This window comes from Entelurus aequoreus, linkage group LG11 (genome assembly GCF_033978785.1).
Source record: "Entelurus aequoreus isolate RoL-2023_Sb linkage group LG11, RoL_Eaeq_v1.1, whole genome shotgun sequence".
Lineage (NCBI taxonomy): Eukaryota > Metazoa > Chordata > Actinopteri > Syngnathiformes > Syngnathidae > Entelurus > Entelurus aequoreus.
The window spans coordinates 31771171-31784850 of record NC_084741.1 but is presented as its reverse complement, the minus strand read 5'-3'; the positions used below and the strand labels follow the sequence as shown (position 1 = coordinate 31784850).

General features: G+C 40.5%; 1 protein-coding gene across 1 annotated transcript in view; it reads right to left on the bottom strand.

The window, feature by feature from the left end:
- itga8 (integrin, alpha 8) overlaps positions 1-13680 on the bottom strand; it is a 191894-nt gene that overhangs the window by 92166 nt on the left and 86048 nt on the right. The window contains exon 13 of the mRNA XM_062062941.1: positions 6151-6348. Within this exon, the coding sequence (XP_061918925.1) occupies positions 6151-6348 (198 nt within the window). The remainder of the gene's footprint in view (positions 1-6150; positions 6349-13680) is intronic.

Here is a 13680-nt window from a genome sequence, read left to right as displayed (position 1 = left end):
TGTCAGCTCACAGCTAAAAAAAGAAAAGTTGATGACGAATGCCGTGTTTCAACAAGACATGGACTGCCAAGTATTTCTTTACAGAAATTAAAGGTAAAGCCGTGTCCTTAATTTGTGGTACACAGGTTGCTGTGTTTAAAGAATATCATTTGAATCGCCACTACACAACGAAGCACGAGGAAAAATACCGGAATCTGTCTGATGAAGAGCGCGCAAGGGAGGCTGATGCATTTATGGTAAAACTGCAAACCAACAAGGACTTTTTGCCAAATTTCACACCCCCAGAGATGCATCCGTCAGGACAAGTTTCGTAATTTCTCACAAAATCGCCAGAAAAAGTAAGGCGTTTTCTGACGGAGAGTTTATTAAGGAGTGCTTATTGACTCTGTTGCGCTGATATGCCCGGAGAAGAGGGGCGCATTTGAGAACGTGTCACTCTCCCGACACACTGTAACGAGGCGGGTTGAGACCATCGCTGGAACGGCCGACTTTGACTGTTTTTTCGCTGGCTTTGGATGAGAGCTGCGATGTACGTGACACCGCCCAGCTGCTCATCTTCTTACGTGGGATAACTGCAGACTTTCAAATCACGGAGGAGCTGGCAAGCATGCAGTCAATTAAAAGGTCAACCACAGGTAATGACTTGTTCACAGAGGTAAATGCGTGTTTGGACATGTTAGGGACTGAAATGGGACAAGCTGACAGGTGTGACAACAGATGGTTGTCCAAATCTAACGGGGAAAATGTTGGACTTTTGTTGTTTTATTGCAGTATTTCTATAAATTTGTTAAGTTGTTTGTTGTTTTTCCTTGTTTGTGGAACAAAGTTAAAGTGTGAACAAGTTAAAAAATAAATTGCAGTGATTCAATGATTGTTTTTGTTTTCTTATTTCAATTTCACATAGCCTAATATAAATATTTAAGTATTAAGAGTTTAAATAAAACCATCAAAAGTAGGGATGTCCGATAATATCGGACTGCCGATATTATCATCCGATAAATGCTTTAAAATGTAATATCGGAAATTATCGTTATCGATTTCAAAATTATCGGTTTCTAAAAGTAAAATGTATGACTTTTTAAAACGCCGCTGTGTACACGGACGTAGGGAGGAGTACAGAGCGCCAATAAACCTTAAAGGCACTGCCTTTGCGTGCCGGCCCAGTCACATAATATCTACGGCTTTTCACACACACAAGTGAATGCAATCCATACTTGGTCAACAGACATACAGGTCACACTGAGGGTGTCCGTATAAACAACTTTAACACTGTTAAAAATATGCCGAACACTGTGAACCCACACCAAACAAGAATGACAAACACATTTCGGGAGAACATCCGCACCGTAACACAACATAAACACAACAGAACAAATACCCAGAACCCCTTGCAGCACTAACTCTTCCGGGACGCTACAATATACAACCCCCGCTACCACCTACCCCCCACACCCCCAATACAATATATTTGTCTCCCAGTGTGTGCGGGAGTCAAAGTACGGGCTCCGCCACCCAGAGAACCCAACACAAAACAGCAGTGCGGTGCCCTGGGAACAAGGGACCACCCGCCCCACGCAGTCCGGCCGGCCAGCGACCCCAAAGCCGGATGCCACCCGGCAGGGCCAGCAGCAGGCCAGAGACAGACACGCCCAGCAGAGGACAAGGCATGGGAGAAGCAGGGGACAGCCAGCCCCCAAGCCAGTGAGAGAACACACCCCACACGGGCAGAAAGTCGGGACGCTCCGTTCCAAGGGGCCCAGAGACTCTCCGCAGCCAGACGGGAAGACCACCCCCAATCCACAATAGTTAAAGGCCTACTGAAAGCCACTACTACCGACCACGCAGTCTGATAGTTTATATATCAATGATGAAATCTTAACATTGCAACACATGCCAATACGGCCGGGTTAACTTATAAAGTGCAATTTTAAATTTGCCGCTAAACTTCCGGTTCGAAACGCCTCTGAGGATGACGTATGCGCGTGACGTAGCCCGGGGAACACGGGTATGGCTTCCACATTGAAGCCAATACGAAATAGCTGTTTTCATCTCAATCTGGGTGTATTCTGGACATATGTGTTGCTGAATCTGTTGCAATTATGTTCATTGCATTATGGAGAAAGAAGCTGAGCAAGCAAAGAAGAAAGTTCTCGGTGCAAAGCGGACGTATTTTGCGAAGGAAGTCAGCAGCAACACAACACAGCCGGTGTTTCATTGTTTACATTCCCGAAAGATGCAGTCAAGATCGAAGAACTCGGATAACAGAGACTCTAACCAGGAGGACTTTTGACTTCGATACACAGACGCCTGTAGAGAACTGGGACAACACAGACTCTTACCAGGATTACTTTGATTTGGATGACAAAGACGCAGACGTGCTACCGTGAGTATGCAGCTTTGGCTTCCAAACATTTGATCGCTTGACCGTACGTGCGCGTCACGTACGTAACTTTGTTTAAATATATAAGCTTTATGAACCTTGGGTTAGGTGAACGGTCTTTTGGGCTGAGTGATTGTGTGTGTTGTGCAGGTGTTTGAATTGTATTGGCGTGTTCTATGGAGCTAGGAGCTAGCAGAGGAGCTAGGAGCTAGCATAACAAACACGTAGGTGTTTTTATGCAGGATTAATTTGTGGCATATTAAATATAAGCCTGGTTGTGTTGTGGCTAATAGAGTATGTCTTGTGTTTATTTACTGTTTTAGTCATTCCCAGCTGAATATCAGGTACCTTGAGTAGCAGCTGCGCTTCCAAACATTTGATCGCTTGCCAGTACGTGCGCGTCACGTACGTTACTTTGTTTAAATATATAAGCTTTATGAACCTTGGGTTAGGTGAACGGTCTTTTGGGCTGAGTGATTGTGTGTGTTGTGCAGGTGTTTGAATTGGATTGGCGGCTTATATGGAGCTAGGAGCTAGCATAGGAGCTAGCATAACAAACACTGAGGTGTTTTTATGCAGGATTAATTTGTGGCATATTAAATATAAGCCTGGTTGTGTTGTGGCTAATAGAGTATATATATGTCTTGTGTTTATTTACTGTTGTAGTCATTCGCAGCTGAATATCAGGTCACCCCCGGCTCTCACAGCATCTTCCCTATCTGAATCGCTTCAACTCCCCGCTAGTCCTTCACTTGCACTTTACTCATCCACAAATCTTTCATCCTCGCTCAAATTAATGGGGAAATTGTCGCTTTCTCGGTCCGAATCTCTCTCACTTCATGCGGCCATCATTGTAAACAATAGGGAACTTTGCGTATATGTTTAATTGACTACGTCACGCTACTTCCGGTAGGGGCAAGCCTTTTTTTTTATCAGATACCAAAAGTTGCGATCTTTATCGTCGTTGTTCTATACTAAATCCTTTCAGCAAAAATATGGCAATATCGCGAAATGATCAAGTATGACACAGAATAGATCTGCTATCCCCATTTAAATAAAAAAAAATCATTTCAGTAGGCCTTTAAAGCACAACAAACACAAATTGGGCAACTCAAAGAGCAACTTCTGTCAAGCAAGCGGGATTGTCCTGACCATCTCCTATACAACTTTTACATTCGATTTTACATTTAGAATGACTTAAAGGGGAACTGCACTTTTTTAAAATGAAATTTAAATCGTTCACAATCATCGTGAGAGACAAAAACAAATGTATTTTTTTTTAAGATTCTAAAGATGAAAAGAAAGCACTTAACGTTTTATATACACACTGCAAGTATATACATAATGTAGGAACAGACACGTTCATAACAACATATAATATGTACAATATTTACCGTAATGTGGTCATTTTAAGCATTACCGGAACTTCTTTCTTCAGCGCATTTATTTTTGTTCCCATGGAAACACACTTCCTACTTCCGGCAACAAAAGCGTGTTCCTGCTTCCGGAAACAAACGCGAGTGTGCTCTAATCATGGCAGACTTGGTGAAAGACAACGAAGACGACTATTTTTGTACAACTGAGGATTCACAACATTATATACAGAGGATGAACTGCTGCTTATAGAAGCTAAGTGAGCACGAAGAGAGGGTGAAATGGAGCAGACGAATGCCGAGAGAGTGAGGTCGGCGTGACTTTAAAGCTCTAAATGTGGAACTTGGAGCTAAATTATGCCGGCATAAATGGTGTGCTTACCCAACATCAACTGGAAACGTCCCCAAGGCAGCTGGACCAAACGGACAACTGTCCATCGAGAGAGTGACTATAAAATGGACATGATACATGCAGAACATCATGCTATTGATATTAAAACTAGAGTACATACCCCGTCAAGATAGCTGTATACAAACAAAACATGATAGTTGAGCAAATACTTTACAGATACTGTAATATGATTATTCATGTTTTTCAGTCAGTACTGATTTGTGTCCTATCGCATTGTGTTGTTCTTTACAAACTCAAAAACCATTCAGCTGCTGACACAGAAGCTAGGTGACAGCTAACATCGTAGCATGCCTTTGCAAGGCGATGTGTTCCTACGTTTGAAAAACAGTACCTCGGTGTTCGCTCTTACAATAACAATGTAGCTACAGCTTGGTTACTATACAGATTACAGAAGGTAAATAAAGTATTTTTGGCGGTTTTTGGATGCATTTTTAGGCACCTTGAACGAGCCGATTATTACAAATAAAAATGAAATTAGAAAAACAAAATAAACAACATATGTCTCCTTGTCTCTCATAAGGATTGTGAAAAATAGGCCAAATTCCAAACAAAGTGCAGTTCCTCTTTAAGGTCTACCAGAGCTGAGGCTCACTATACAGTAGCTGCTGGTAGAAATAGATAACACATTTAATCATTTTCATAAATTGATTGAAATTTTTTTTTTTTTTATAAGAATACATTTTTTAAAATAAGTTTTTAGACCATCTCCATGCAATTAGAAGCAGCTTTTCCAACCTGTAACCTATTTTGAAAAAGTTTCATTATAATTATTATACCAAATAGTATAATAATAAACAATATAATAGAATTGAGAATTGCATCAAATCAAGAATAAATTGTGATTTGAATCGTCACCCTAGGCATCGGAATCGGATCAAATCGTTAGGTGCCCAAAGATTCACATCACTAGTAATTAGTCCCTCCAGGATTTTGAGATCATGCCAGTTTGCGCAAATATAACACATCCCCGCAAATTATGGCTAATCATTGACATTTTGGCCAATCACATTTTTCTCAGCAGCACTCAAACGCAACGCAACTGTCTAACCAATCAAATGTATCCCTCAATAAACCAGGGACAATTTTTCCGTAACTTTCCTTTTGAAAATGCTGCAGTGAAATCAGGCATTTTAGGGCACAACAATCACAAAAACATCCTTTAGGGACAGATTGTTACACAATTGCTCCTTCATTTGCTTATCATACCAACAATCCGATGGAAAACTTGTTTTGGAATCGTAAGTCAATGTGACAAGCAGATATTTAAGTTTGGCTATTGTAGAATTTAATGAGGTTCCAATGACAAAAAAGCTTAGAATAGCTTGTTGTATCAAAAAATATTGAGTTAAAACCTCATTTGCATGCATGACATTTTGTTCTGTCAAAACTGAAATACATTAACCAAGAAAGACAGGCTTTTCCGGGGCCTTGAGTTTGACACCTATGCTGTAGCTGGAGGGGGTTAACTATGGAAGGAGGCAGGAAAGAGGCACGTTGGTGGGAGACAACTAAATGTTTGCTACATGATGTGGTATGCTTTGGATCATGAGGTTTTCCATTCCATTTACTATATAGATATCAGATATATTCCTCTGTATCAGATGGCTAAGAGGTATGACAGAGGTAAAAATGGACCAATAAGGAGGTAAAGAGGGACGAATGGATGGATGGAAGGGGGGGTAGGAGGGGGAGGCATGGATAGACCAATAGAATGATAGATGATAAATACAGATACAATAAACATTTAATAAAGAATGTATTAAGTTCATTGGCACTGCTCCCTTCTCGATGATGACTTTAGCAGAGTGAGAGGGAAGCAACAGAGGAGAACATGGACGAATGAAATGTTGATGTCAGGAATGAAGAGGAGGGAGATTGTAATATTAGCAGCTAAGAAAGCTGAAAAAGTGAAGGATTTAAAAGTTTGATGAAAAGATTCTAACGTCAACACAAACTGAGTCGGATTTAATGTGGAGTGTAGTTACCTGGGTACTGATTGTAGTCCAGGTCCTGGCCTCCTCTCAGGGTGAAGCCGTAGCCAGACAGACCGCTGGAATATGCAGAGGCCGCTCTCAACTCCTGGCTCATAGTCAGGCCTTGCGTAGAGATATCTCTGTTGCCGTTAAAGATCAACACTCGCCCTCCACGCTCCTCGCCGCCAAACGGACAACCAACTGCCACGTCTGAGAGATGACACACATTCACATGGTTTGCACATCAGCATGCTTCTGGTACTTTTGAGACCAAAGCGGAGGAAAACATTCGGTGCAACCTTCGTCTAGCTACACCCAAGACAATATCAGTAAGCTCTTAAACATCCTTTTAGCTATTGGCATTGGTTTAGATGCTACAGATCTCTTTTTCTGAAATATTAATGTGACTGCAAGTATGTCAGTATTCTAGTCTCCATTAAAATCTCATCCTAACTCACAGGAATTTAGTTGGAATTCAAAAATGTAAGCAACAAGGGAGTCACTCTCTATGCTCTTAAAAATGGCGCTCAGCCACAGACAAGGCAATATTTTACTAAAGCTGAAAGCATTCTGCGGGTTAAAGTAATACAGTTATGATTACATCGAAACATGGAAAACATCAATACATTCATTCCAACGTCTAGTAACACTACACCTAATAATATATGAAGTAAACCAACAGAAAAACAGAGTGGCATTGTTGAGGCAGAGAAGGAAGTTGAAAGGAACCAACATCTACATCAATGCTTCGCGGACAAAGCACAACAGCAAAGCAGGGGGAAATGGAGCACCAATTGTAAAATATACATTGTTAAATGGAGAACCGAAAGAAGCAAAAGTATGTGTTCGTTCTTAAAGATATCAAAGGACTGGACAAATATCATCATGTCGATTACAAGGACATATAAGACAAAACTCACAAAACCTTGATGCAGTTTGGAGTCATTGATCGACATTGGCAACTCTACAATAACATAGAATACGTCCCAGAATACTAAGCAAAACGTTTTATCACCAAAAACTTATTTCTACATGCAAAAAAATACTTTCATTTTACGATTCAGTCAACATTTTTACTTCAGCATTCACACATTTATTCTCAAGTGTTTTTAATTGACTTATTTTTATTTAATGTCTCCACTTATTCTAACTTACTCATTTAACATCTATTAACAATTTTATGTTATTTTTAGATTTGTATTTCTTCCTTTTCATTTACACTGCACACGTTATGTTTTATTAAACTCCTAGTTCAACACCCTACTTTTTCCACACAGGGAGTAAAGATAATTCAACAAATATATTGTAAGTGCTAACATGTGAAGGTTGTGGTGTGAATTAATTGCCAGTAACAGACATGGAAAATGGGTACAATTAAATAAGCTCTGCTTCTTCCTACTCCTCTTCAGACGTGCTGAATTGTACAAGATGGGATGTTCTTGCCCCAATCATCACGCACATAATAAACCTCTCAATTTCACAAGGCCAAGTACCAAAATATTTTAAGATCGCAAGAGTAACTCCACTCTTTAAAAAAGGAAGCAAATTGGAACCTGGCAACTACCGACCTGTTTCTATTCTCAGTTCCATTTCGAAAGTAACGGAAAAAATAGTTTAAAAAACAGGTCGATAGTTACCTCGCCACTAATAAACTCATGTACAAATTCCAATCCGGCTTCAGAACTAACCACTCCACTGACACATGACTTCTCTATCTGACCGACCACATCAAACATGAGGTGGACGCGGGCAAATACTGCGGCATGGTCATGCTGGACCTTCAGAAGGCCTTTGACACCGTTAACCACGCTATACTGTTGGATAAGCTCAGAGCAATCGGATTTAACAAAACCTCATCGAGCTGGATGCAATCTTACTTGGAGGGGAGGGAACAGGTGGTAGAGATGAACGGCACTGTGTCACCCCCCCCTCTCAGTGAGCTGTGGAGTCCCCCAAGGCAGTATATTGGGGCCTTTACTGTTCCTAATATACATAAACGACTTGTCATCAGCATGCAACTGTGAATTGTTTTTGTTTGCGGATGACTCGGCCTTGCTGGTATCAGACAGGGACAAGTCCCAGGTGGAGAAAATCCTCAGTGCTGAACTCTGTAGACCATGCACCTGGCTCGCTGACAACAAGCTATCCATACACTTGGGTAAAACAGAATCCATCCTGTTTGGGTCCCACATCAACCTTAAGAAAGTCAACGACTTCACTATAAAAGTGGGTGACATTGTTATCACCAGGAAGGATGAGGTCACCTACCTAGGTTCCATTGTAGAGGCTAATCTTTCCTGTGATAAAATGGCAACCAAGGTAATCAAAAAGGTCAACCAACGAACGAGATTTCTCTGTATAATCTCCTCTCTGGTCAACAAAAGCACCATAAGGATTCTGGCGGGAACTCTTGTTCAACCCTTTTTCGATTACGCATGCACCTCCTGGTACCCTAGCACCTCCAAAACCCTCAAGTCTAAACTCCAAACATCCCAGAACAAGCTAGTCAGATTACTTCTAGACCTCCACCCCAGATCCCACCTCACTCCTACCCACTTCTCCAAAGTGGGCTGGCTCAGGGTGGAGGACAGAGTAAAACAACTTGCACTGAGCCTAGTCTATAAAATCCACTACACCTCCCTGATACCGAAGTACATGTCAAACAACTTCCTTAACGTAAATGACCGCCATAACCACAACACCAGGGGGAGCTCCACTAACCACGTTAAACCCAGATTCCGATCTAACAAAGGTCTTAACTCATTCTCTTTCTATGCCACATCAATGTGGAATGCACTCCCAACAGGTGTAAAAGAAAGAGCATCTCTATCCTCCTTCAAAACCGTAATAAAAGTTCACCTCCAGGCAACTACAACCCTAAACTAACACCCTCCCCGGATTGTTAATAATCAAATGTGATTTAGGGCTATATAAATAAACATTGATTGATTGATTGATTGAAATGTAAACAATCAAATTCAGATACTTTTTCTTATGCCTTCTGATCTCTCTCTCTCTCTGTCCACTACTTGCTGTCCATATCCTACCAAGTCAGACCTACACTGTTCCAATATCCATTTGTCTGTTCTCAATTGTTGATGACTGATGATAACAACCCCCCCACACACACACACCCCGGATTGTAAATAATGTAAATAATTCAATGTGATTATCTTGTGTGATGACTGTATTATGATGATAGTATATATCTGATAGTATATATCTGTATCATGAATCAATTTAAGTGGAACCCGACTTAAACAAGTTGAAAAACTTATACGGGTGTTACCATTTAGTGGTCAATTGTACGGAATATGTACTTCACTGTGCAACCTACTAATAAAAGTCTCAATCAATCAATCAATCAATTCAGTGTGAGTTGTTCAGCACGCCTTCATAAAATACAAGCTTATGAACTGATCAAACAAAAAAGCTGTAATTTTTGGAGAAAATCGGGTTAACTTTAACTGTCTTTGAGACAAAGTCTCAAGCTCTGGAGCTCCATATCTTTGGGATAAATGTAAGAGCTCCACTGATCTTCCCGTATAATTCTTGGCATGGGAGCAGGTAAGCATATTTCCATAAAAGGTTGAACTAATACTTGGAACTCCTGCAGACGGCTTGCACATGTGAGAAAAACACACACAAAGAAACACACATTAGGGTAGACAAATACCTGACCTTGTCCATGCATTAAGGTTAGTTTGGTGCACATTTGCATGAACCTACACAAGGAATGTCTCGCTCTTGTAGTGCATAAACACCTTGAGACATCCTGTTTGTCCGTAGACCCTTTCAGCCTAAACAAGTAGTTCCACATGAAGCACACTGTGGAGGAGAGAGCATAAATACTACCATGTGTGTGTATACTGTATACAGTATACACACACAGTGTATGAGTTGCTGTGAGTGTCCACAAGTGTCCATGCATGTTACACGACAGTTGTGTCAAAGCATACAAATAAAAGTGTCCTACAGCAGTGGTCCCCAACCTTTTTGTAGCTGCGGACCGGTCAACGCTTGCAAATTTGTCCCACGGACCGGTGGGGGGTGGGGGGTGTATAAAATTTTTTTTTTTTTTTTTTTTACATAAATAAATACAGTCATGTGTGCTTACGGACTATATCCCTGCAGACTGTATTGATCTATATTGATATATAATGTATATATTGTGTTTTTTATGTTGATTTAATTAAAAAAAAAAAAAAAAAGTTTTTTTTTTTTTTTTTTAATTTCTTGTGCGGCCCGGTACCAATCGGTCCGCGGACCGGTACCGGGCCGCGGGCCGGTGGTTGGGGACCACTGTCCTACAGGACTAATGACCCAAATGAATGATCAATCCATCCATCCATTTTCTATCGCTTGTCCCTTTCAGGGTCGCGGGGGTTACTGGAGCCTATCTTAGCTGCATTCGGGCAGTATGCGGGGTACACCCTGGACAAGTCACCACCTCATCGCAGGGCCAACACAGATAGACAGACAACATTCACACTCACATTCACACACTAGGGCCAATTTAGTGTTGCCAATCAACCAATCCCCAGGTGCATGTCTTTGGAGGTGGGAGGAAGCCGGAGTACCCGGAGGGAACCCACGCAGTCACGGTGACAACATGCAAACTCCACACAGAAAGATCCCGAGCCCAGGATCGAACCCAGGACCTTCGTAATGAATGATACAATGACAAAATGAATGATTCAATTAAACTATCATCACAGCTTGCTGCCATTGGACAAAGTTGTGAGACCACACATAAATTACGGATATTGGTTGAATTTGCATAAATTTCTGCAGTCGCGACATTGCTAATTTTTGGAGGGAAGGATTATTAAACAGTAACTAATGGGGAATTTGAGTACAAAAGGACATGATGGAACAATTGACCGACAAAGTTTTATACACACTGCGCAAAGGAGTTTTCTTATCATTGACGCACTTGCATCATAAATCTAGTGGGGATAAAAAACTGTAATAGTTTCAAAGCACGGTGACTAGCCGTGTATTATCTAAAGTTACACCGACACGGTAATTTGGTATGGCTTTGACATGCTTGGACCCCCAGCTGACTGGGTACTGGAAATGGTACTACTTCGTAGTGCTTGGTACTTTTCCCTATGGAAAAATGTTCATAGCGAATTGAGCTTGTCTAGCCAGCTAGGTATCATGCAGTGGAAGTATGACGTAATCAGCCTTCAAATTTATCCCCTGTATCACCAAGATGCGGTTGACCAACAGTGACAGGACGTTTGTAGAGATGTTTGAAAAAATAAAAACACATGTCAAATCATCCAACAGCTGATTGTAAACAAAGCATGCAGGATGAGAGTGCGTGTTGTCGTTTTCCAAAGAATATACAAACAGCAGAAAGAGAAATGGATGAGATTGAGACGAGATCTGTCAGTGATTACACGCACACACACGGAACAGGCGGAGGAGGGTGGGTGGTACAGGTATGTTTTTGAAAAACAGCAACAAAAATAACAAAAAAAAAGTCAATGACAATCCTGATGTCTCCGTGATGTCATCCCCAATAACCAAATCAGGCGTGGACACAGGCGAGCGCTCATTAGATTAAAAAAGTATTCGGATGTCACTGAGAGCTTCCATTTGCTCTGTGGCCCCTGGGAGCATCCTGACAGACAGCTTGATGTGATTTATGTTACATGCCAGTGAAAGCCTCACTATTGATCCACTGGCTATTGACCTGATAGTTTAATGGGGCGGGGGGAGACACATTAACAGACCACGTCCATTAATAAGTAAAACATAAATCACTTGCATGGTTGTCATGCATAAGAACCAGATGTGCATGCATTCGTTATGGATAGCATACAAGCTCTAGACTGGATGCGTGTGTGTGTGTGTGTGTGTGTGTGTGTGTGTGCGTGTGTGTGTGTGTGTTCTTGTATTGCTACCCTCCGTGAGACGTCAACAAGGAAAAGTACCTTCTATAGGAGGACCGGTGAACAAGTTAGGACCGAAATCATGGTCCCAATAAGGAAAACCATTGCATCTAATAGAGAGCCAAATATTAGAGTCCGTGAACATTGCTCCAAAGTCAGGATTTTTTGTTGATTTAATGTGCATACAAAAGTAAACATTGACATGTACAAAGGCAGCAATATGTGATGAAACAAGACGGCAGCTAAAGAAGGACTTCCCTATTTAGAGCCAGCTCCAGCTCGTGGTGCCCAAGATGAGACTTAAAACCAGGGGAGACAGGAACACTCTGCCCCTCCATGTTCTAACTGCAGTGTTTTAAGTCTCGTCTTAAGACCCACTTTTATTCTCTGGCTTTTAACACTACGTGAGTTGCGTAGTCCTCTGTGTTTTTGAATTTAGATTTTTATTTATTGTTTTAATTGGTCTTACCCTTTAAAATAGTTTTTAATCATATTTATTTTTATATTGTTTTTAAATTGGTTTTATACTTATTTTTTGTTTTTATTCAGTCATTGGTGGAGCTAAGGACAATATTTGAATATTGTTTTTAATATTGTTGTGCAGCACTTTGGAAACATTTTTGTTGTTTAAATGAGCTATACAAATAAAGTGGATTGGATTGATTTATCCCCGAAAAAACCGCCAGGTGAACAGCTAGCTGAATTTACGACTTCTGGGGCTGACGTAAGACAACCCGCGTCCCATATGTGACCTTAGGATGAACAAATACACTACAGGGGCCATCTGTGGTCTGTGACTCGTTTTGTCATCGGCCTTAAGCACATTACAAAAAACAAAAAAATAGAGATCTCATTTGCACCCCTGGTGGTGAAATCAATCAAAATGAGGGTGGTCCCACAAAGGAGGGATTTTTCAAATTGACTCTGTGTCGGTTTTAAAAGTGCTCCCCCTCTGGTCCAGATATGAAATAACAAGTGTGTGTAAGAAATTTAAATGCGCCCCGTTTGGCCAACATTAATTTAAAAAAAAATATATATATATATATATATATATATATATATATATATATATATATATATATATATATATGTATATAGAGACATATTGTAATAACTTGAAGTAAATAATGAAGATTAAAAACAAATTACAAACAAAAAATAACTAAATTAACTAAAAGCTTACCTTTTTTATATTTGCATAGTATGTACACTACCGTTTAAAAGTTTGGAGTCACATTGAAATGTCCTTATTTTTGAAGGAAAAGCACTGTACTTTTCAATGAAGATAACTTTAAACTAGTCTTAACTTTAAAGAAATACACTCGAAACATTCCTAATGTGGTAAATGACTATTCTAGCTGCAAATGTCTGGTTTTTGGTGCAATATCTACACAGGTGTATAGAGGCCCATTTCCAGCAACTATCACTCCAGTGTTCTAATGGTATAATGTGTTTGCTCATTGGCTCAGAGAATAATTGATGATTAGAAAACCCTTGTGCAATCATGTTCACACATCTGAAAACAGTTTAGCTCGTTACAGAAGCTACAAAACTGACCTTCCTTTGAGCAGATTGAGTTTCTGGAGCATCACATTTGTGGGGTTAATTAAACGCTCAAAATGGCCAGAAAAAGAGAACT